The 26,045-nt window shown below is 40.8% G+C and overlaps 1 protein-coding gene across 1 annotated transcript in view; it reads right to left on the reverse strand.

Annotated features, from left to right (window-relative positions):
* LOC128684783 (5-hydroxytryptamine receptor 1) overlaps window positions 1-26,045 on the reverse strand; it is a 368,493-nt gene that overhangs the window by 19,634 nt on the left and 322,814 nt on the right. The window contains exon 5 of the mRNA XM_070101546.1: window positions 18,264-18,454. Coding sequence (XP_069957647.1) covers window positions 18,264-18,454 — 191 coding nt within the window. The remainder of the gene's footprint in view (window positions 1-18,263; window positions 18,455-26,045) is intronic.

The raw sequence follows: 26,045 nt of genomic DNA on the forward strand, positions 1-26,045 counted from the left end.
TGTAACACCTGCAGCATTACACTCCACCATGAAGGTCTACTTTCAATACCTGCAGCATTACACTCCACCATGAAGGTCTACTTTTAATACCTGCAGCATTACAATCCACCATGAAGGTCTACTTTTAATACCTGCAGCATTACAATCCACCATGAAGGTCTACTTTTAATACCTGCAGCATTACAATCCACCATGAAGGTCTACTTTTAATACCTGCAGCATTACAATCCACCATGAAGGTCTACTTTCAATACCTGCAGCATTACAATCCACCATGAAGGTCTACTTTCAATACCTGCAGCATTACAATCCACCATGAAGGTCTACTTTTAATACCTGCAGCATTACAATCCACCATGAAGGTCTACTTGTAACACCTGCAACAACTAAAAATACACACTTTTATTCCTTTGGTACAAAAGCTAAGGAATCACCACTTCAGCAACAGAACTGAATTACTTAAGCCAAACACCACATACAATACTACCTCATACAACACAACATACAATACTACCTCATACAACACCACATACAATACTACCTCATACAACACAACATACAATACTACCTCATACAACACCACATACAATACTACCTCATACAACATCACATACAATACTACCTCAAACAACACCACATACAACACTACCACATACAATACCACATATAACACCGCAAACAACACTAGCACATACAACACTACCACATGCAACACCACATACAACACTACCACATGCAACACCACATACAACACTACCACATGCAACACCACATACAACACTACCACATGCAACACCACATACAACACTACCACATACAACACCACATACAATACTACCTCATACAATACTACCTCATACAACACCACATACAATACTACCTCATACAACACCACATACAATACTACCTCATACAACACCACATACAATACTACCTCATACAACACCACATACAATACTACCTCATACAACACCACATACAATACTACCTCATACAACACCACATACAATACTACCTCATACAACACCACATACAATACTACCACATACAACACCACATACAACACCGCAAACAACACTAGCACATACAACACTACCACATACAACACTACCACATGCAACACCACATACCACACTACCACATGCAACACCACATACAACACTACCACATGCAACACCACATACAACACTACCACATACAACACCACATACAATACTACCTCATACAACACCACATACAATACTACCTCATACAACACCACATACAATACTACCTCATGCAACACCACACACAATACTACCTCATACAACACGTACAACACTACCACATACACCACAAACAACACTAGCACATGCAACACCACATGCAACACCACATACAACACCACATACAGTACTACCACATACAACACTGAAATCGTAATGACACATACATAACACATACAATACTAGCACATACAACATCACATACAATACTACCTCATACAACACATACAATATTACCTCATACAACACCACATACAATAATACCTCATACAACACATACAATACTACCTCATACAACACATACAATACTACCTCATACAACATATACAATACTACCTCATACAACACCACATACAATACTATCTCATACAACACCACATACAATACTACCTCATACAACACATACAATATTACCTCATACAACACCACATACAATAATACCTCATACAACACATACAATACTACCTCATACAACACATACAATACTACCTCATACAACACATACAATACTACCTCATACAACACATACAATACTACCTCATACAACACCACATACAGTGCTACTTCATACAATACTACCTCATACAACACCACGTACAATACTACCTTATACAACGCCACATACAATACTACCTCATACAACACCACATACAGTACTACCTCATACAATACTACATACAATACTACCTCAAACAACACCACATACAATACTACCACATAGAATACTACCTCATACAACACCACATACAATACTACCTCATACAACACCACATACAACACTACCTCATACAACACCACATACAATACTACCTCATATAACACCACATACAACACTACCACATGCAACATCACATACAATACTACCTCATACAACACCACATACAATACTACCACATACCATACCACATACAACGCCACAAACGACGCCACAAACGATACCACAAACAACACTAGCACATACAACACTACCACATGCAGCAACACATACAACAATACCACGTACAAAACTACCACATACAACACCACATACAACACTACCAAATACAACACCACATACAACACCGCATACAACACCACATACAACACTACCAAATACAACACTACATACAACACTACAAAATACAACACCACATACAACACTACCACATACAACACAAACGACACCACAAACAACACTAGCACATACAACACTACCACATGAAACAACACATCAAACAATACGACGTACAACACTACCACATACAACACTACCAAATACAACACATACAACACTACCACGTACAACACCACATACAACACTACCAAATACAACACATACAACACTACCACGTACAACACCACATACAACACTACCACATACAACACTACCACATGCAACATCACATACAATACTACCTCATACAACACCACATACAATACTACCACATACCATACCACATACAACGCCACAAACGACGCCACAAACGATACCACAAACAACACTAGCACATACAACACTACCACATGCAGCAACACATACAACAATACCACGTACAAAACTACCACATACAACACCACATACAACACTACCAAATACAACACCACATACAACACCGCATACAACACCACATACAACACTACCAAATACAACACTACATACAACACTACAAAATACAACACCACATACAACACTACCACATACAACACAAACGACACCACAAACAACACTAGCACATACAACACTACCACATGCAACAACACATCAAACAATACGACGTACAACACTACCACATACAACACTACCAAATACAACACATACAACACTACCACGTACAACACCACATACAACACTACCACATACAACACTACCATAAACACTTGCAACACAACCAAGAAGCATCATATTCCAAAGAGCCATATGTAATAATATCGTATACAACACCACATAAAACATTACAGATACAATCAAAACATACATCATTATATAAAGTGGCACCACATACATTACATAAAATAATACCAAATACATTACATAAGCACCACATACACAAGCACCATATACGACAAAAACACAGCACATACAACCCCAGTACATTCAACGCCACCACATACAGCACCACCACGTACAACACCACCACATACAACACCACCACATACAACACCACATACACCACATACAACACCACATACAATGCCACCACATACAACACCAGTGCATACAGCACCAGCACATACAATGCCACAACATACAACACTACATACAGCACAACAAACAATGCCACATACAAGATCACCACATACAACACCACATAAAACGCCACATACAACACCCCATGTAATGATGATGGTGTCATTTTACCTAATAATTCACCCTGGAATGCGCCCTTGATCCTAGTACCTAAGAAGGACGGTACTTGTCTCCCAGTGATCGACTTTATGAAGTTACATGCAAAAACAGTTCCAGATCGCTTCCCACTTCCTGTACTTGGTGACCTTTTGTGCAGTATTGGAGATAAAGTCTTTTCGACTTTAGACTTGTTACGAGGGTTTTAGCAGAGAAAGTCTTTTCGACTTTAGACTTGTTACGAGGGTTTTAGCAAGTTCCTCTCCACGAGGACAGCCAAGAGCTAACCTCTTTTTGCACTCCTACAGGTCATTATCATTTCCTCAGAATGGCCTTCGGTTTACGCTCCTCACCTTTCTCCTTCTCAAGGCTCATGACGAATATATTTAGAGGCTTCATAGGTAATATACTCATGGTGCACTTAGATGACGTAATTGTCATGCCCGAAGACGTGGAGACACACCTGAAAAGACTTGATTTGGTACTTGGTAAGCTTGAAGAAGCCAATTTAAAGATCAAACTGTCTAAATGTCATTTTTTCAGATCAGAGATCAAGTTTCTTGGTCACTTAGTCACTCCTAGAGGGGTTACGACTGACCAAAGTAAAATCCCAAAACTGCTGATACCGTAAGATCCTTTGTGGGCTTAGCAGGATTTTGTAAATCTTTCAATGCTAATTTTTCTTCTATAGCAGCTCCTCTGAGTTGCTTAAGAAAGATGATCCTTTCGTTTGGACCTTCCGTCAAGAGAGAACATTCCAAACCCTCAAATGAAAGCTAACATCTGCCCCTATTTTGAAATTTCCAGATTTTTCTAAGCCTTTCTATCTAACAACTGATGCTAGTTCTATTGGCATAGGTGCCGCCCTATCTCAAATGACCGATAGCAAGTACAGAGCAGTTGCATTTGCTAGTCGAGTCCTTACAAAGGCTGAACGTAATTATACAGTAATTGGGCAAGAAGCCTTAGCAATAGTATGGCCTTTAAAGCACTTCCGAAACATATATCAGTACCTTGTTCATGTCTTCATAGATCATGCTCCACTGTTTCCGCTATTCCAGAATAAATAATCTACTGGAAGATTAGCCAGATGGTCCTTGATTATTCAAGAGTTCAACCCAATCTTTGAACACTTACCTGGCAAATCAAATGTAGTCGCAGATTCTTTATCGTGACATATTAGTACAGTAATAGCAGATCCTCTATTTAGTGCCGAGGATGTAAAGAATACTCAAAGAACAGATTCTATGTGGTCTGGTGTGATTCGATTCCTGCAACAGAAAGATCAAACTCTCTCTGTGAAGCCAACAGCACCCATCAGTGACTTTGTTATGAACCAAGAGTTACTGTATCGCACAGCCGATCTGGGTACTTCTAGCAGAAGGGTATACTAGTTAGTAATTCCACGGTCACTAGTGAATGTAACCTTAGAGCTAGTTCACGATGTACCAGGTGTTGCACACCCTGGTATGGATCATTCTGTAAAACAAGCCAGATTGAAATACTTTTGGCCTCATATGGCAACTGATATTTCAGAGTATATTAAGAAATGTAGTGTCTGCATGCAGCATAAAGGTAATGTTAATGGTCCTAATCCAATGTAGGTGTATCCCACTATTAGCGAACCTTCGGAAAGAGTTGCGGTAGATCTGTTAACTAATTTCCAATGTTCCCTCCAGGGCAACAGACATCTTTGTGTTATGGTAGACCACTGCACCAGATATTGTTGATTTAGTTCTTGTGCAGGCATACTACCTCTAAGTCCCTAGTAACAGATAATGGAAGTGAATTCTGTAATGAGATTCTTGAAAAGTTGTGCACTTTGTACAAGATCTCTAAATCGACCATTGTTCCTCACCATCTTGCCAGTAATAGTCTAGCAGAAAGAGCAATAAAGTACTCGATGCGTTGAGAGCTACTATTAATCCCAGTAGTACAGCCTAGGATGAAGTTATACCTGAAGTTCAGTATGCCGTAAATTCTGCTTATAATGCTTCTATAGGTGACACTCCACATTATACGTTGTATGGTGTAGATAAGCACTTACCATATGAGTTGTTAGATTCTAATCCGAAACCAAATTATAATATTGATGATTTCACCAGCTTAGCTCAGGTGTTTTTAGAAGAATCCAAGAAACACTTCATCAATCAACAGCAGAATTTACAATATGCTGACTAATTTTAATAAAACATCCGCAGTGCCTAAGGTCGATCAAAAGTTTTTGGTTCATATCGAGCAGTCGAATATATCAGTGGCAATAAGTAGGAAGTTAGAGAAATCAGTACTGATCAGTATAAGAATCGCATTTAGATCATATGAAGTTAGTATGCGATGTTGACGAGGTTCCTAACATCCAGACAAATGCGACAGACTCCAACAATCCTCCTGACTCAGTACCCTCTACCTCTAACAACCAGGCAGACGAACAACTTGATTGTCGTTATTCCTTACGTGCACAAGTAATGAGGAATCCCCAAGTTTAAGTTGTAAATTACCAATTTAGATCCTCCTCAGCTACGGCATGTGTTTGCCGTTGCAACAGAGTTTGACCACCTTCCCCAGAGATCATGACCACTCTGCATATATAAATCTCACCCTAGCAGAGTTGAGGTTAAATGTAAATAATCTCAGTAGATGAATATTATAGTCTAAAGAGTATTTCTACTGTGTGTCTGATATGTACACTTAATGATGTTCGATTTTTTTAAGTGTTCATGTTCTCTCCGAATTCTGAGCATTAACAGTAAATGACTTGTGTGCACAAAGTCTGCCTTTTCTGTTAAACACTTTCTTCTTTGTAAATATATTTCCTCAGAATCCATAGATCACATGAATACAGATCGATCAATCTTCTCTTTCTCTTTGTTGCTCTCTTTTGTTAATTTGTACCACCATTGATTCTATCATAATCAGTAATGCATTACAATCAGTATCATTCTTATGTATAGTTCCATATGTTCGATAGTTGTGTACATTGATATTGTATAGAATCAGCCCAAATCTGTAATATCTACAGTTTATAGTGTGTATAAGTTAATTTTATGTTGGGATGCCATACATTAACATTACCGAGCTGTTAGTAGTGTTACTGTGTACTTGTGTAGTATACTTAGATAATCCAAGCTACTTTATAGTAAGGGTCCCTTCTAGCTGTGACGTCACGAGTCTCTCACATGTGAACTGTAGGCCACAGTGTTCATCCTCACTTCTACATTAGGCATATAGTAGATTGGATAGGGCAGGCCTAGGCTCCCCTCAAGACTTGCAATTATATGCCTCCAAGACATCCAACTTGTGTATTTCTTACTCCAATATCTCCTGACGAATCCCCATGACACATACAACACCACAACATACAACACCAACACATACAATGCCACCACATACAATGCCACCACATACACCACCACCATATAAAATGCCACCACATACAACACCTCATACAATGCCACCACATATAACACCAGCACATACAATGACACCACATACAACACCACATACAACAGCACCATATACAACATAAATCTCCTCCAAGAAAAACCCTTTAATCAGGTAAGAGCGAAATGTGGGGGAGGCACTGTAATGCTGGTGAATAGTGTTTGATCCAAGGAAATAGGACTACTATCCCCTTCCTTGGATCAACATTGATTACCTCCCATTCTCTAGGTGCTTTATGACCCGTACGGGTCTTGCGATTTCCCATCTATATAATTAATATTTAGCTGTGCCAAGTGTGACACTAGCGTTGCCAAGTGTGACATCAGTGTTACCAAGTGTGACATCAGTTTTGCCAAGTGTGCCACTAGTGTTGCCAAGTGTGACACTAGTGGAGCCATGCATGACACCAGCAATCCCATGACAGTGGTACACGGTGTGATTCCATTAGTGCCAGAGTTGACGCCAGTGGTGCCAGGTTTGATTCCAGCAATGGCAGGTGTAATTCAACTAGTGCCAGGTGTAACTCCAATGGTACCAGGTGTGGCATGAGTGATGCCAAGTATGACATCAGCAGTGCCAAGTGACACTATTAAAATATATAAATACAAACTTAGATCATGCAGAGTCTTTGACACTGAAGACAGTCAACAGTGTGACGTGGTAAACAAGACAGTTAAACATAAAACAACATAAACAAGACAGTCAAACATAAAACAACATTCTTAACACATAATTCTATGAAACATGCTTGAACATAGGATAGGGATTGTTTACAAAGCACTGAGATGAGTTGAAATATCTTGCATCAACTAAAACAACAAATCCAGTTGATAATGTCACTGGTCCTGAAAAAAAACCACTATGTACTTAACACTGTGATGAATTACTAAGTACTTAACAGTGGATAAATCACTATGTACTTAACAGTGTGATGAATCACTATGTACTTAACGTTGTGATGAATCACTGTGTACTTAATATGTGATGACTCTCTTAACATTGTGATGAATCACTATGTACTTAACATTGTGATGAATCACTATGTGCCTAATAGAGTAATGAATCAATATATACTTAACAGTGTGATGAATCACTATGTACTTAACATTGTGATGAACCACTACGTACCTAACATGTAATGAACCACTATGTAATTAACAGTGATGAATCACTATGTACTTAACATTGTGATGAATCACTATGTACAGTATACTGTGATTCATCAGTATGCATATTACATTATAATGAATCACTTTGTACTTCACCTTCTGATGAAACAATATCTACGTTAGTGTGGTAAAGCACTTAGCTTATTACTATGTAATGAAGTGTTTAACTAAGAGATGAACAGCCACAGACAAGTTGCTTCACAACGAAAACAATTAACACATCTTTCTCTCAGTTGTGATTTTTATATAATTTCGTAGAGTATGTGCCCAATTTTTACATAAGTGAACTGTAAGAACGACTGTGCTACCGTCATAATATTCACGGGGAAGTGGTTAACTTGTAAGGAACATACAACGGCTAGGGAATGTGAGGTTATCAGGTTGATTCAAGTGAGAGAAACGTCGATTCCTTAATAAAAAAAAAAATCCCTCGATGGCATCCCTTCAAGAGTTCGTTATCTCGTCTATGTGATATTTAATAATTGTTAAAATTATCATTTTTTTTATTTTACAAATGAATACCTTTCAAACATCATCTAAAAACAGTAATTAAAATAGTTTTCAACCATACTAATAGCTCTTCAGGTAACTTTTTGTAAAAAGGTCTAAGTAAAATGTGAGGTCTTTACATAAACCTAAATCCAAAAAGGAGGATCCAAGATATTTTTTCATATCCCCCTTAATACATATACATACCTGGAGACTCTGTTCTAATGTTCTTCCTTAACACGATGTAGCTACATTCGTAGATTTTTAACAGAAAAGAACTTTTAAAAATCCTGATACTAAAAAACTTCTTTGATGATTCATTGTTTAATTAAATGCTGCTACTTTTCTCTTAGTCTTAGCACACCCAGGATCATCAAGCGAAACGTTCATAACAAAAATAATTTTACTGCACTCTATATGTCGACGTTCAAGTTGTGACTTAATAGCTGGAGTGCCTCACCTCCTCCTACTTGAAATACATCAAGTCCGGTACCATAAAATCAGTAATTTAGTGGCGAGCGAAGTCTGGTAGTTATTAGATGCAGGGCCAACGTTAGCATTCACCAGGTGGGCCACTATCTGGCACCTGGCCACCAGTAAGATGTAGGGGTATACACCTTACTCATCACCCCCCCCCCAGACCACATCTGCACACACCGCACCAGAATGTCCACACCCGCAAACCCACAACTGCTCACCCACACCTCCAAGCCCATCTAGGTCCACACCTGAATGCCAGGTTCCATCCACACACCTCTAATTTGTGGTTGTATTTGTAATCCGTGTGATAGCTGTATATAATCTGTGGGTAATGTCTGTACAGTCTGTGGCTTAGCTGCGTACAATCTGTGGGTTAACTGCGTATAATGACCGTACATTACATGCTTAGCTTCCCAAGAGCTGCTGCTACTACTACTACTACTACTACTACTACGAACGTATGAGTTCCAACTATTTAAACGACGAAGGTCTCCGCCGGAAGACGCAAGCCACTCGTTATGTAATTTTGCAATTTCCTTAATTGCATTTATCTATACACATTTATAGGAAAATTAAAATGAAGTGAAGTTGGGTTAACTTAACCTAATTTAGAATAATAACCACTCTGATTATTATTATAATCAAAAAAGAAGCGCTAAGCCACAAGGACTATACAGCATAACCACTCTGAAAGAATAGAGAAATTCCAAGCGCTTTCGTGACTATTCACATTATCAAGGAACTATGAAAGTAAAGCATCCAAGGAAGCTATATAAGGGGCCTGGCCAGCTTCCTTGGATGCTTTACTTTCATAGTTCCTTGATAATGTGAGTAGTCACGAAAGCACTTGGAATTTCTCTATTCTTTCAGAGTGGTTGTTTTGCATATTCTGAAATCACCTGTTTACTGTGATCTTATTGCATTAGAATAATAAGTATAACATTTTGATCTTTGCTTAAACTGTGCAACAGCTCATAATTTGTAACTTGTGGCTTAGCGCTTCTTTTTTGATTATAATAATAATAATCATAATTTGTAAGACTTCGTAAAATGAACTTACATGGATTTTTTTTGACATATCGGCCGTTTCTTACTCAGGCAGGGTGACCCGAAGAAGAAGAAACTGCTTTCATCATCACTCGCTAAATGGGCACGCCTCTGCCTTGCCAGAGGCGTGCCGATATTGAAGTTTAGAAAGTGGAACATAATAATATTATTTTTATTTAAATCCGTGTAGGTAATTAAAATAATTTTGTCTTAAGGAGTGAGCGAAATGTTCAGTGGAGTTGGGAGGAGGGGGGCGAATGGACGACCTCCACAGCAACTGAAGCCAAGAATCCCATATGTTCGCACTCTGGCAAATTCCCCTAATCCACCATTAGCCCACAACTTGAGGAGACTGTTTAGACGACCTTGCGGTCCGTCGTAGGTAATTATCAACCCACTTATCATACCAATGACTGGGTAATGACCAAGGATGGACCTACGTTACCTAAACATTACTCTCCTACTTGTGGGTTGTTAGTGAATTGTTGCAGCCACGATGTTGTGAATCTTATTCTTAAACGTATTTTTTTCTTCTGCAGAGAGATTGTTCCGCACCCTTTCCTCGTGTTCCTGCTTTTACTTCGTCTCCATACCTCCCTCTCTCCCTACCCTCTCCGCCTACCTCTCACCCTCTTCTTCACCCTTCTATTCAAGCCTCATCCGACCTGTGGGTTGTTGACGCCAGAAGCGAGAACCTTGCTGCATGCCTAAGGCTTCTCGGGTCTTTTGCTTCTGCTAATATTAGCTTTCAGTTCCATTGGCGTAAGGCTTAAAGACTCGTTGAAATGATGTCGGCAGACGAAAACCAACTCGGCGGATCTCACGTGTAAACGAAATGGGAAGTTGAACCTTACGACGGGGCCTTGATAAAATGCTGTGGCGCTACCTGAAGAAGGCGGAAAAATGTAACAGGAAAGTGCTAACCATCGTAGTGTTTTGAAGGTGAGAAAGCGTGACTCTTTTTTTAAATTCCCTAGAGTGAAAGGACCCTGGTAAATAGAAATCGTATAACATAAACATTTCATGAAGATCTCAGTCGTATGCAGCACCTCTTACGACGCTCTTACTTAAGCGCCTTGATAATTAGGGATCTTTAAGTGGTAACAAAAATTAAGGCTCGCCCAAGAAAGATTTTTTTTATACGGAAGTGAAAAATAGTGAAAGATAAATTACAATATGGCAAAAAAAAAAAATACATAAGGAAGCCTTAAAAACCGAATAACTAATATATAACAGGAAGGAGAAAATAAGGAAAAAAATTAATGATATTTGGGAGTGGACATGTCGGCAGATGGGTATGAAATACGAGGAAAACCATAATATCAATGAAGGGGTAAAGTTAAGGGAAAGTCTTCAGTCGTCTGTGAAGAGAAAGAAGCTTATCTACGAAGGTACAAAGAAAAATGTATCAGAGTATAATGGTACAACCCTTTTATATGAATGTGAAGCATGGGCTTTAAACGTTGTAGCGGTGAAGACTGAAGGCAGTAGAGATGTCATGTTTGAGAACAATGTGAGGTGCGAATATTATGTAAAGAATTGAGAGTGTAGAAATTAAAATATGGTGTGGGATTACGAACTGTATTATTTAGAGAGAAAGTTAAGGTGGTTTGGGTATGTAGAAAAATAGGACGACCGAAAAGGTGTATGAATCTGAATGGAAGGAAGGGGGTGTTAGGGTCATTCCAAGAAAGGATAAATGAACTGCGTGAAAGGTTTTAAGTAGTTGGGGCTGTAGCATCCTGCAGACATGTGTAAAGGACTTAGATCAGGATGAGTGGAGACAACTGGTTTTAATGATGTTACTTGCTGTTGGAGTGTAACGTGACATTTATGAAAGGGATTCAGGAAAAAATATCTGTTAGCAAGACTTGAGTCCTGGGGGTAAGGAATGTTACAGTTGTGATTTCTGTGTACTTCTGGCAAGACAACTATTGAATAAATGATGGTGAATGTGTATCTTTTGGTTCACCTTGCCTTGTTGGGAAGTGACTTACGTGGTCAAAAATATCAAGGGTTGGCTTTGACCACTGGAACATTGAGAAGTTATATGAATGACTAGGAACGCCAGTTGACCAGGGACCACTCGGGGCATATCATCATCATTTCAAACTCTACACATTTTTTAATAAATCTGCACATTTTTTTTCAGTACACGATAATCATTTCTACCTCCCAACATTTTGAAGGCAGCAATGTGGTCGTGGAGAGTGGAGAGATAACCTTCTGCTATCTTATACTGCCTAAACTAGAGACTTTATGGTCTTCCGCTGCTTTACCCTCGTACTGGAACGACTTCTCCTTGATGGGATACTGACCGAATCATATTATGAACACACGAGGGTAAGAATACGAGGAAATAACAATAACTTTTAACCTGTGAAAGAGATATGAGCGGGTAGAAGTTGAGCGATTAGTTAGTTAGTTAAAGATTAGCCGGTATTCTCCCGGCCCGGGCCTTGTCCAAGTGGTGGCCCGGCCTTGGCTCCCTCTTTAGGGAGTGTCTGAGACCTAAGTCTCCCATGGGAGGAGGCACAAGTACCTCCTCATCTTTGGGACCAACTGTCCCCAGGCCTAACCACAAGCTAGGCCTCTCTGGTCTGCCATTCCCGCCTCAAGGTGGCTAATGGGAATGACAGTCTTATGAGCTAAAGGCTCGGGCTCAGGCACCTACCCTACCCTAGAAGGGTTAGGCATGGTGTCGATGAAGTTGAGCGAGAAAGTGAGTCACCGAGAGAAACATAAGAGAGGGAGGGGATACAGCAAGAAGGTGAAGCAACCACCGAGAGAGAGAAGAGAAGGGGAAGGGTTACGGAAAAAGCTGAAGCAGGTAATGAGAGAGATAATAGAGGGTAGGAGGTAAAGCGAGGAGCAGAAGCAAACAGAGAAAAATATGAGAGAGCAGCCGGTAAAGGTTAGTTAATTGGGTTTTAAAGGTTGAACAGACCTTTTGTAGTAACTTCTACATTACAAATAACATTTATTTCAAAATCGAGGTCGCAAACTTTTGTTGATAAGAACTCTCAAAAAAATGGGCTGTTACCCAGAGAAGTGTAAATGTAAATTTGATTTTGTAAGGGTAGAATGGCATTAAAAAGAGAGAAATTCATTCTTATAAATAAAGTATGAGCCCATTAAATTTATTGGCTTATCTTTACAAATTATGTGTAAGTGCAGAGGGCATGAAAAGTTTAGATATTTTAAGGGTTGGTGTAATTCCAGTAGATATATTATTTAAATAGAAAATTTTAAACTATGCTTTGCCCCCATTATATTTATTATATAATCAACAAAAGTTCCAATGTATCTTACTAACAAAGCTAAGACTTTGAATAATAACCTTAAAAAAGCATATTAGATTCTGAAAATACCTCTCGTAACACTGAGAGTAGGTAAGTCAATAATTTTCTTTAAATTTAATTCAAAGTTAGCGCCTAACTCCGCTATAAATATTGTAAAACAAGAAATATTCAATTAAAAAGATTGAACAGGAGAACTTTCCAAGGTCCTTCTAACACTATCGTTTACACGAAGGTCATTAAAGGTCCATATAACCTATTCACCACTGGTCAAGAATATGCTAATCTCTACAACCAAACTCTCCGTGTAGATCCAATGAGAGACATGTACTTCTCGGTGTATTTATCTTTGAGATGGGTAGATTATTATTATTATTATAAAGAAGCGCTAAACCCACTAGGGTTATACAGCGCTGCTGAGATGAGTAGAGAAGAGCTGAAGCAAGCAATGAAATCATGGAAAGCAAATGCGCAAGAATTATAATTTTTTTTTTTACTCAATATACGTGGTACGGTCTAAGATAAGATTTCGTTCGGATTTTTAACCCCGGAGGGTTAGCCACCCAGGATAACCCAAGAAAGTCAGTGCGTCATCGAGGACTGTCTAACTTATTTCCATTGGGGTCCTTAATCTTGTCCCCCAGGATGCGACCCACACCAGTCGACTAACACCCAGGTACCTATTTGCTGCTAGGTGAACAGGACAATAGGTGTAAGGAAACGTGTCGGAATTTCCACCCGCCGGGAATCGAACCCGGGCCCTCCGTGTGTGAAGCGGGAGTTTTAGCCACCAGACCACCGGGCCACCTAGTACCTCTAGTTAATAGAAAGTGAAGCAATTATATGTCTGATTCTTTTTCTTCTTTATAGTCGTGTTTCTCATGCTAATTCCAGCTTTAAATCCTCCCCAGTTTCTCTTTCTGTCTGGTCTGTAGTGTACTGACGTTCCTGAATGTTTATTAATTGCATATAGTATATCCAAACATTTCTGTATATATGTATAGCTCTATTTATAACCAGTACTGTATATGTTCCTATGTATTCAAACATCTCTCAGTCTGCCTTGTTGTACATCAATATATCCTAACTAGATTTTCATCTTCGAAGGCCTTCTTTAGTCAAGGGATCAATATCCTTTTACGATGTTTTACAGAACACTAGACACAGCAGATGTGCGTATTGAGCAGCTCAGGAAGGTAAGCAGCTTCAGTTACCTCCTGACAAGACCAAGGTTGCTTTAGTATAAATGCTACAGAACAGGGCTTTAGTATATTCACAGGGAAGCGTTATAACCGGGCAGGTCATACAGCAGTTGGGGAAAGCCATCAGGTTAGATCCAAGGAAGTGGAGGGCAGCTTCCATTCTTTAGGTCATCCAGGTTTCTCTTTTGGAAGGTCACGAGCAAAAGGTCCTTTTTATACGTCAAAATTTTGTACACTTTAATACGTTTTAGTTCTCTCACAGTATATGTGGCAGCAGCAACGAAGAGGCTTCTGTGCATAATGTGGAAACAGCAAGGTGCTTCAAAGAGTCTTCCAGTCTCCAGTATCTGTCCATCCTTATTCAACTGGAAATGAGAATCCGATACTAACTTAAGAGCCCGTCCCGAGCAGTGTCCTCCTGCACAGTGTTTTTCTTGTCTTGCTCCAAAGCTGTGTTTGCTGGTCGAATTATTTTTCATGTTTTTCTCTAGCTTTGATTTTGTTCGTGGACCTGTTTTAATTGTTTTGCTCCAGTCTTCGTTTTTTAATTGGTTGAAATGATTTTATTATTTTGCACTATTTTGTTTTTAATGGTAGAATTGTTTTTCTCTCGTGTTCATGAAATTGCTTTGTTTGATCGTTGTGTCTATGCCAGAGTTCCAAAGTAGTCCGTATCGATCCCTAAGGGTCGACGGGACTATCGAAGGGGTCGATAAATGGCTAGAGGTCAAAATGGAGTCAGTAAATGTCTGGGGACGTGCTTTGTGTTGTGTATCTGTGACCTTCCACCTTCCACCTTGTCTCTTTCATCTCTCCCACAAATATCATTGCCCTTGTTGACACTCATCAGCTGCAACCTTCCCATTAATGATATCAACAGTTTCATTAAAAAAAATACGTTAAATCTTATATTTTTCATAATTTAAATATTACCTATTTTTATAGTCATTATTATTATCTATTATTATTCGTGGTACTGTAAGTTAAGGTTGAATTAAATTATTTCATATAAATGTTTGGGAGTCGATGAATAATCTGAAATTTCATGAAGGGTCAATGAGCTGAAGAGTTTGGGGACGTCTGGTTTATGCAAACAGTAATTCATTCTGTGCTAACCAATACTTTAGTCAAGAGTAATCTGAGCAGTAACGGTGAAATATTTTTTTAACACAGTTCGTTTCTCACCGAGGCAAGGTGACCCGAAAAAGCAGCAGCATTTTCATAATCTTCGTCAAGTGTAATCGTTAAGGCTCGAATCTCTTAGGGCCTGACCCTCTCCGACGTCCCAGACAGGAGATTCTTGTGTCACCACCAGGTCATAGAGTGTGAATCTTGATCAAGCACCTAGCAAGTATGCCATCCTCTCCCGGTGTATAATCTCACCACTAGCGATACGGTACCACAGTGGGAGAAGTAGCTGGCTTAGGTAAATTATAGAGAAGTTCATGAGCAAAATTCTGAAAACTGCGATGAAAGTTCTAGCTTACAGCAAAATGTGATAAGCACAAGAATTACAGGCAGTTTCAGAAGTCGTGACTCAGCTCGTCTGACATATGAAGCCACTGAGTCTTGTCTCATGGAAAACTACATTGAGTGATTGCACCTTTAACAACAAATGCTGATTTTTCTGACAGACAGTGAAAGCTCATTTTCGAGAAATAGGGGTAAAGACACAAGAAATTTCAGAACAAGGTTTTACTGGGGCAATAATTTGCTCTGTGTAAAACTTATCAACTGGACTTAATAAAGCTGTGCTTAATGCGCAGCATATTCGTAACAAAAGCTTGTACTGCATTTTGTGCTTTAACACAAACGACTATATACTGTGGACAGTGGTGTCGACAGGAATGCCAACATGTGAGAACTCGACGTCTTCACTGACAGTATCCACCATACCTGCTGTATATTAATACAGTTGGTATGGTGGAATATTAATGTGTCATGAAAATTTGTCCTTGTCAATAATATAAATCGATCTACATGGAGACAGATATAAAAGACAATGTTCTGTATATTTCGACCTCCATCTTAGGTCTTCTTCAGCAGATCGAAGTCGAAATATACAAAAAAAAAAAAAAATTACAATTACAGCCCTGAAGGCAAATCATCAATGCCCTCAAGACAAATGATCACTGCCCTCAATGCAATTACAGCCCTCAAGACAAATGATCACTGCCCTCAAGACAACTAATCACTGCCCTCAATACAATGACAGCCCTCAAGACAAATGATCACTGCCCTCAATACAATTACAGCCCTCAAGACAAATGATCACTGCCCTCAAGACAATTACAGCCCTGAAGGCAAATGATCACTGCCTTCAATACAATTACAGCCCTCAAGACAAATGATCACTGCCCTCAATACAATTACAGCCCTCAAGACAAATGATCACTGCCCTCAAGACAATTACAGACCTGAAGGCAAATGATCACTGCCTTCAATACAATTACAGCCCTCAAGACAAATGATCAATGCCCTCAAGACAAATGATCACTGCCCTCAAGACAAATGATCACTGCCCTCAAGACAAATGATCACTGCCCTCAAGACAAATGATCACTGCCTTCAAGACAATTACAGCCCTGAAGGCAAATGATCACTGCCTTCAAGACTAATGATCATTGCCTTCAATACAATTACAGCCCTCAAGACAAATGATCAATGCCCTCAAGACAAATGATCACTGCCTTCAATACAATTACAGCCCTCAAGACAAATGATCAATGCCCTCAAGACAAATGATCACTGCCCTCAAGACAAATGATCACTGCCCTCAATACAATTACAGCCCTCAAGACAAATGATCAATGCCCTCAAGACTAATGATCACTGCCTTCAATACAATTACAGCCCTCAAGACAAATGATCAATGCCCTCAAGACAAATGATCACTGCTTTCAATACAATTACAGCCCTCAAGACAAATGATCAATGCCCTCAAGACAAATGATTAGATATTTAAGAATAAATTTGACTGTGATACAGAAGATACTAATGATCAAGTGGTATTTAATCAATAAAAAACTGCGGCTAGCCGAGGGATCGAACCTGTGTTGTTTTAGACAGCCTCGTGGGAAGAGAGCGAAAATTCACGACGTTCGATCCCCCGACTAGCCGCAGTTTGTTACTGATTAAATATCACTTGTTCGTGGTTACCATAATATATGTACTGTTTGTGGAGGCTAGCACACCAAACGGGGAGTAGAATGAAATTAGCTCTGAGGCTACCACACCATCGTATGTCCTCGCAACAGGAAGCAAGCCTAGTTCGGTAGGCTCATGTTCGTACGATTGTATGGTCCAGTGGTTTAGAGCGTCGTGAATTTTCGGTAAATTTTCGAAATTTACGGTAAATACAATAAAAAATTAGTGCTATTTGGAATGAGAAAGGTAAAATCATCATAACTGTAACCTGAAAATGTTAAGATAACCGAATATTATCATCTGGAAGGTTTTAAAGAAAAATAATCGTATTTTTATGCTACATGGAAAACAAATATAGAACATCCACGTTAGCAAGTCACTACAGCATTTCTAATCGTTACCTGGAAGGGTTTCCTGAAGTCCTTGTTGAGAGTGGCGTAGATAATGGGGTTGAGGAGAGAGTTGGCGTAGCCAAGCCAAAGGAAGAGGGAGGAGATCCATGCAGGGATGGACGAGGGTTTCTTGAAGGGGCGCACCAGAGCCAGCACGAAGAATGGAAGCCAACAGACAACGAAGGCGCTCATTATGATCCCTGTGGGACAGTAACTATTTTATACATGTGAGCTTGGTTAGAGCCAAGACCAGCTTCACGCTACAATGGCACACACTCTTATTATAATATTTAGGTACAAAACAACGTGCTGGAGGGCAAGACTTGCTCACGCGAGAGAACGTTGGAAGACACTATCTGCAAAACAAACGTTTATTTACACAAAAGGTTTCGCTGGAAGTAAATCTTTATGAAGCGACTTCGTAAAGCTCCCTTTAGAGCGAAATATGGTGAGTAAATAAATGTCTTACCATAACGTCCAATACAAAACCACTTCGGACACTATCTTTGGCACACTGTATCGCTACTTTCCTATGCTTGTTATATTTATGGCAAAGCGCTAAGCCCACAGGGGTTACGCAGCATCTATGGAACGGGAGACAACTAGATTTGATCCGAGGAAAGGGATAGTAGCTCCTATTCCTTAGATGGGGAGCACATCACCAGCATCAGCGTGAGCCTCCCACGTTGAAATAATTCGAATACCGAATTCACCGTATTTTAGCTAGAACACTTCATAGTGGTTATTTGTAAGTAATTTTACATATTCTCTTAAAATCCTGGTGTGTGTGAGCTAGTTTTTAGGTTTAAAGCCTGTCGACTGCACAAGGGTAATTAAGGCTAAATTTCGCCGATCCATCATCAGTCAAGAATACATTAATACCTAAAATATAGAATAATGAAATATCTCAGGATTCGAACTCGCTACAGGAAGACTGGCAAGGTTCCCAAGTGATGCTCTTCACCACTCAGCCACAAATGCCTCAAAAGCTACACAGCCTGGTTTACAAGCCATGTTCCTTCTCAGCCCAGGCACATCTGTGAGCCTCAAGCATGGTTTCAAGCTATTTTATTATCCTCCTGTATGTTTTAACTGCGATCTTTTTTTGTATATACCTGCCTATTTCTGCATAGTGAATTGATACACACACATACACACACACACACACACACACACACACACACACACACACACACACACACACACACACACACACACACACACACACACACACACACACATACACACAACCTAACACAAACAACCTAGCCCAAAACCCACTCACTGTGCCCTCTGCCCCCATCCCCCTCAGCACAAACCTCGCCCCCGCAGAAACCCACAGTAACCCACACATTCCCCTCAGCTCAAAACCCTCCCCCACAGAAACCAACAGTAACCCACACAATGTACCCTCTCCCCCCCTCCCCCTCACCACAACGCCCACCCCCACTGTAACCCCCCATAGGCCCTCTTCCCCCAATCCCCCTCACCACAACTCCCATCCACACTGTAACCCAGAATAGGCTATCTGCCCCCACCCCCCACACCACAGACCCCACACCGACAGCAACCCCCTATAGGCCCCTGCCAGGGAACCTGCTCCCCCTAACCCACCTTTCTCCGCAGACCACAGTTATAGAAAAGAAGTTGAAGGTTTGGTACACGAACGCAGATGAAATTGGATACACAAAAGGCCTAGGAACTAGGCCCCAAAGGGTTAACAGGAATACATATGGATTTATATCTACATATCTATAGTTCACTTATCTGTTACAAGCAAATTTAGGAAATTTGCTTAGTATATCTGGTATCTTATTTTCATTAATAAGATATCTTGACATGTCACATAGGTTATTATACTGTCTGTCTCTGTATTCCTCAATAAGTGGACAATTAAGCACATAGTGTTCAAGAGAGTGACCATATGCCTGATCACATAATTTACATTTAGTTTGATCATCATCTGTGTGTCTCCCAAACTGCCAGAAGTACTTGTAACCAAGCCTAAGCCTGGCCACTACAACATCAGTCAGTCTGTTCACATTGCAAGTTACTCCATAAACATACTTATCTACGTTCATGTTATCATAGTGGGTTATAGATCTACTCAGGCTTCTAACTGCATTCCTATAACAATCATTTTCATTATTTACTTCTCTCCTAATATTATTCCTAATGCAACGAATAAATGTGAGGAGTGGCATGAAAGAATCGAGGAGATGTCCCCAGACATCATAGCAGTCACAGAAACTAAACTCACAGGGACAATAACAGATGCAATCTTTCCCCCCAGATATCAGATCCTGAGGAAGGATAGAAGAAGCAGGGGGGGGGGCAAGGAGGGGTTGCACTGCTAATTAAAAACCGGTGGGGTTACCAAGAAACTGTAGCTACATAGGTACAGTTTAGTCAGGAGAACATAAGGTGGTCATTGCAATGATGTATAACCCACCACAGAACTGCAGGAGGCCAAGAGAGGAATATGATGAATGCAACAGCAATGGTGGACACACTAGCTGAGGTGGCAAGAAGGGCTCACTCGAGTAGAGCAAAGTTACAGGTTATGGGCGTCTTCAACCACAGGGAGATTGATTGGGAAAACCTGGAGCCACATGGGGGTCCCAAAACATGGAGAGCCAAGTTGATGGATGTGGTACTGGCAAACCTCATGCACCAACACGTTAGGGACACTACCAGAGAGAGAGGGGAGGATGAACCAGCAGGACTGGACCTGGTGTTCATGCCGAGTAGCCCAGACATTGAGGACATCACATATGAAAGGCACTTTAGAGCTAGTGACCACGTGGTTCTGAGCTTTGAATACATCATAGAGCTACAAGTGGAGAGGGTAACAGGAGTAGAATAAGGAAAGCCAAACTATAAAAGCGGGCACTACACAGGTATGAGGACCTTTCTGCAGGAGGTTCAGTGGGAGAGTTGGTAACCTTCCTATGGTGTATAAATATACCTAGTTGAACGAATCTTATTGTGGCTAACGCGATGGTCTGGAGTTTTGAGACACTCTGAACGCGGGTTCTATCCCCACCCGTGGTATGTTTGAAATCGTGTCATTACAATTTTGTGAGTCACTCTGTGGGTCCTTAGAGAGGGAGCAGAGACAGTGTGTGTGCCACTAACCACAATCTTCAACACATCCCTTGAAATTGGATAACTACCATAGGTATGGAAGATGGCAAATGTAGTCCCCATCTTTAAGAAAGGAGACAGAAATGAAGCACTAAACTATAGACCAGTGTCACTGACATGTATAGTATGCAAAGTCATGGAGAATATTATCAGGAGGGGAGTGGTGGAGCACCTGGAGTGGAACAAGGTTATAAACAACAGCTAGCATGGAAGGCAAGTTCTGTGTCACAAACCTACTATAGTTTTATGACAAGGTAAGTGAAGTAAGAAATGAGAGGGAGAGGTGGGTTGATTGCATTTTCTTGGGCTGCAAGAAGGCCTTCGAGACAGTTCCTCACAAAAGATTAGTACTGAAGCTAGAGGATCAGGCATATATAACAGGAAGGGCACTGTAATGGATCAGAGGATACCTAACAGGGAGGCAACAGTGAGTCATGGTCCGTGATGAGGTATCACAGTGGGCACCTGTGACGGGCAGGGTCCCACAGGGGTCAGTCCTGGGACGAGTGCTATTCTTGGTATATGTGAACGACATGAAGAAAGGGATAGATTCAGAAGTGTCCCTGTTTGTAGGTGCGGACTAGACAGGTCTACAAAGAGACCTGGACAGGCGAGATGCGTGGTCCAGCAACTGGCTTCTAGAATTTAACCCCGCCAAATGCATAGTCATGAAGATCGAAGAAGGGCAAAGAAGGTCGCAGACAGAGTATAGGCTAGGCGACCAAAGACTGCAAACCTCACTCACGGAGAAAGATCTAGGGGTGAGTATAATAACGAGTACATCGCCAGAAGCACACATTAACCAGATAACTGCTGCGACATATGGGCACCTGTCAAACCTGAGAATAGCGTTCTGGTACCTCAGTAAGGAATCATTCTAGACTATACAGTGTGTACGTCAGGCCCATTCTGGAGTACACAGCACCAGTTTGGAACCCACACCTGGTCAAACATGTCAAGAAATTTGAGAAAGTGCAAAGGTTTGCAACAAGGTTGGTTCCAGAGCTAAGGGGAATGTCCTACGAAGAAAGGTTATGGGAAATCGGCATGACGACACGGGAGGACAGGAGGGTCAGGGAAGACACGATAACGACATACAAAATACTGTGTGGAATAGGCAAGGTGTACAGAGACAGGCTGTTCCAGAGATGGGACACAAAAACAAGGGGTCACAATTGGAAGCTGAAGACTCAGATGAGTCAAAGGGATGTTAGGAAGTATTTCTTCAGCCACAGAGTTGTTAGGAAGTGGAATAGTCTGGCAAGCGATGTAGTTTACCTGGAGTTTACCTGGAGAGGGTTTCGGGGGTCAACGCCCCCGCGGCCCGGTCTGAGACCAGGCCTCATGGTGGATCAGGATCTGATCAATCAGGCTGTTACTGCTGGCCGCACGCAAGCTGACGTACGAACCACAGCCCGGTTGGTCAGGTACTGACTTTAGGTGCCTGTCCAGTGCCTTCTTGAAGACAGCCAGGGGTCTATTGGTAATCCCCCTTATGTATGCTGGGAGGCAAATGAACAGTCTTGGGCCCTGGATACTTATTGTGTTGTCTCTCAGTGTACTCGTGGCACCCCTGCTTTTCATCGGGGGAATGTTGCATCTCCTGCCGAGTCTTTTGCTTTCATATGGAGTGATTTTTCGTGTGCAAGTTTGGTACCAATCCCTCCAGGACCTTCCAAGTGTATATTATCATTTATCTCTCTCGCCTGCGTTCGAGGGAATACAGATCAAGGACCTTCAACCGTTCCCAGTAGTTTAGGTGCCTTATCGCACTTATGTGTGCCATGAAAGTTCTTTGTACACTCTCCAGGTCAGCAATGTCGCCAGCCTTGAAGGGGGCCGTTAGTGTACAGCAGTATTCAGTATTGAAGAGATTCATCATGGGCTTGGCATTCCTAGTTTTGAAGGTTCTCATTATCCATCCTACCATTTTCCTAGTGAATGAGGTAGATACATTGTTGTCGTCTTTGAAGGCGAGATTCTCTGACATTATCACTCCCAGGTTCTTCACATTACTTTTCTGCTCTATTGTATGGTTAGAATTTGTAGTATATCCTGACACATTTTTAATTTCTTCAAGTTTTCCACATCTGAGTAGTTGAAATTTCTCCTCGTTGAACTTCATATTGTTTTGAGTGGCTCATTCGAAGATTTGGTTGCTGTCCGCTTGGAGTCTCGCAATGTCTTCAATGGAGGTCACTGCAATGGTGATCTGGGTGTGATCCGCAAAGGAAGACACGGAGCTATGGCTTACATCTCTGTCAGAATTAAGGATGAGGAATAGAATGGGAGTGAGTACTGTGCCTTGTGGAACAGAGCTTTTTACCATAGCTGCCTGGGACTTTACTCTCTTTACTATTACTCTTTGTGTTCTATTTGTCAGGAAGTTGTTCCATCTACCAACTTTTCCCGTTATTCCTTTATCCCGCATTTTGTGTGCTATTACACCATGGTCACACTTGTCAAAAGCTTTTGCAAAGTCTGTGTATACTACGTCTGTATTTTGTTTATCCTCTACAGCATCCAGGACCTTGTCATAGTTGTCCAGTAGCTGGGACATGCAGGAGCGACCTGCTCTAAACCCACGTTGCCCTGGGTTGTGTAACTGATGGGTACCTAGGTGGTTGGCTATCTTGCTTCGTAGAACCCTCTCAAAGATTTTTATGGTATGGGATGTTAGTGCTATCGGTCTGTAGTTCTTTGCAATTGCTTTACTGTCACCTTTGTGGAGTGGGGCTATGTCTGTTGCTTTTAGTGTGTGTGGGATGACCCCTGTGTCTATGCTCCCTCTCCATAAATGCTGAAGGCACGTGATAGGGACTTCTTGCAGTTCTTGATGAACACGGAATTCCCTGATTCTGGGCCTGGGGCAGAGTGCATGGGCATGTCATTAATTGCGTCTTCAAAATCTTGTGGAGTTATAATAATATCTGAGAGCTTTGGGATGACCAGATTTTTGGTTTCATTCATAAAGAATTCATTTGGATTGTCGACCCTTAGAATGGGCAGTGGATCGCTGAACACTGAGCCATATTGACACTTTAGTATCTCATTTCTTGGCTATCATCTGTTTATGTCCTATCCCACCTAAGCAGGGGCTCAATACTGGATGTTGTTTTTTCCTTAGATTTGGCATAAGAGAAGTATTTTTATTTTTCAATTTCCTTTATGGCTTTTAGTTCTTCCTGTGATTCTTGTTTCCTATAAGATTCCTTCAGCTTAAGTTCGATATTTGCATTTCAGTGACTAGTGCTTCCCTTCGTATTTCAGATATATTTACCCCACTCAGCAGCTCTGTGACTCTTTGACTTCATCTGTATAGGGAACATCTCTCTCTTTCTAGTTTACATCATCTTTCTTTTTCTTAATGGAATGTGTCTTGAGCAGATCTCAAGAACCACAGAATTCATTTTTTCAAGGCAGATGTTCGGGTCCGTGTTGTTTGGGATATCTTCCCAGCTTGTTTCATTTAGGGCATGGTTTAGTTGATCCCATTGTATGTTTTTGTTATTGAAATAGAATTTCGTGAAGAGACCTTCATGACTGCTTACATTTTGCTGGTCCAGAGCCCTGTGCATACATGTCTGTACCTCTATTATGTTGTGATCTGAGTGAACTGTCTTTGATACAGTTATATTACATATCAGATCATCATTGTTAGTGAATATGAGGTCCAGCATATTTTCTAGTCTTGTAGGTTCTATTATTTGCTGGTTTAAGGTGAATTTATTGCAGAGATTTAACAGTTCGTGTGTGTGTGAATTTTCATCTAAGCTGCCTCCCGGGGTGATCTCTGCTAAAACATTGCTATACTCCTCCATTTTAGGTGTCTCAGATTGAAATCTCCTAGTAGTAAGATGTTTGGGGCAGGATTTGGGAGATTTTCCAGACAGTGGTCAATTTTCTTAACCTGCTCCTGGAATTGCTGGGAAGTTGCATCTGGAGGCTTGTATACTACCACAATAACAAGGTTTTGGTTTTCGATCTTTAACGCCAAAACTACATCATTTGAAGTGTTTAGTACTTCTGTGCAAATGAGCAACTTTGTGACATACAGGCCAACCCCCCCTTGTTGCCTGTTTAGTCTGTTGCATCGGAATAGGTTATAACCTGGGATCCATATTTCATTGTCATAATGATCCTTTATGTGGGTCTCTGTGAATGCTGCAAACATGCATTTGACTCCATGAGCAGTCCCTTGATGTAAGGAACTTTGTTTTTTGACAGCTTTAGACCCTGCATGTTTGCAAAGACAAATGTCGTATTGGTGGAATTTAGAGGGGTTTTATTTACTGGCTCTAATATCTATTGTTCTGGGGTAGAGGCCGATGTCCATGCCTCTGCTCCAGAAGTGTTTTCAGGTGGTGTAGGACTATTGTCATTTCTTGCCAGTCTTTTTCCCCTTCTGGCCCTAAAAAACCTCTCTTCCTGGAGAGGTTGAGGATCCTCTCTTTTGTTTCCCATAGTCTGGCTGGTCTGTGTCTTCTAGTCCCCTTTAGATGATGTGCCTGGCAGTATGCAGTGTAGCATTTTCTTTTATGGATTGATGAGTGACACATTTCTGGGTGAAATAACTTGCAAGAAAGGAAGTTGCACTCTCCTGTTGTCATGTGGGTGCAGCATTTTTTGGGATGGTTAGAGGTG

The sequence above is a fragment of the Cherax quadricarinatus genome, chromosome 5, assembly GCF_038502225.1.
Source record: "Cherax quadricarinatus isolate ZL_2023a chromosome 5, ASM3850222v1, whole genome shotgun sequence".
Lineage (NCBI taxonomy): Eukaryota > Metazoa > Arthropoda > Malacostraca > Decapoda > Parastacidae > Cherax > Cherax quadricarinatus.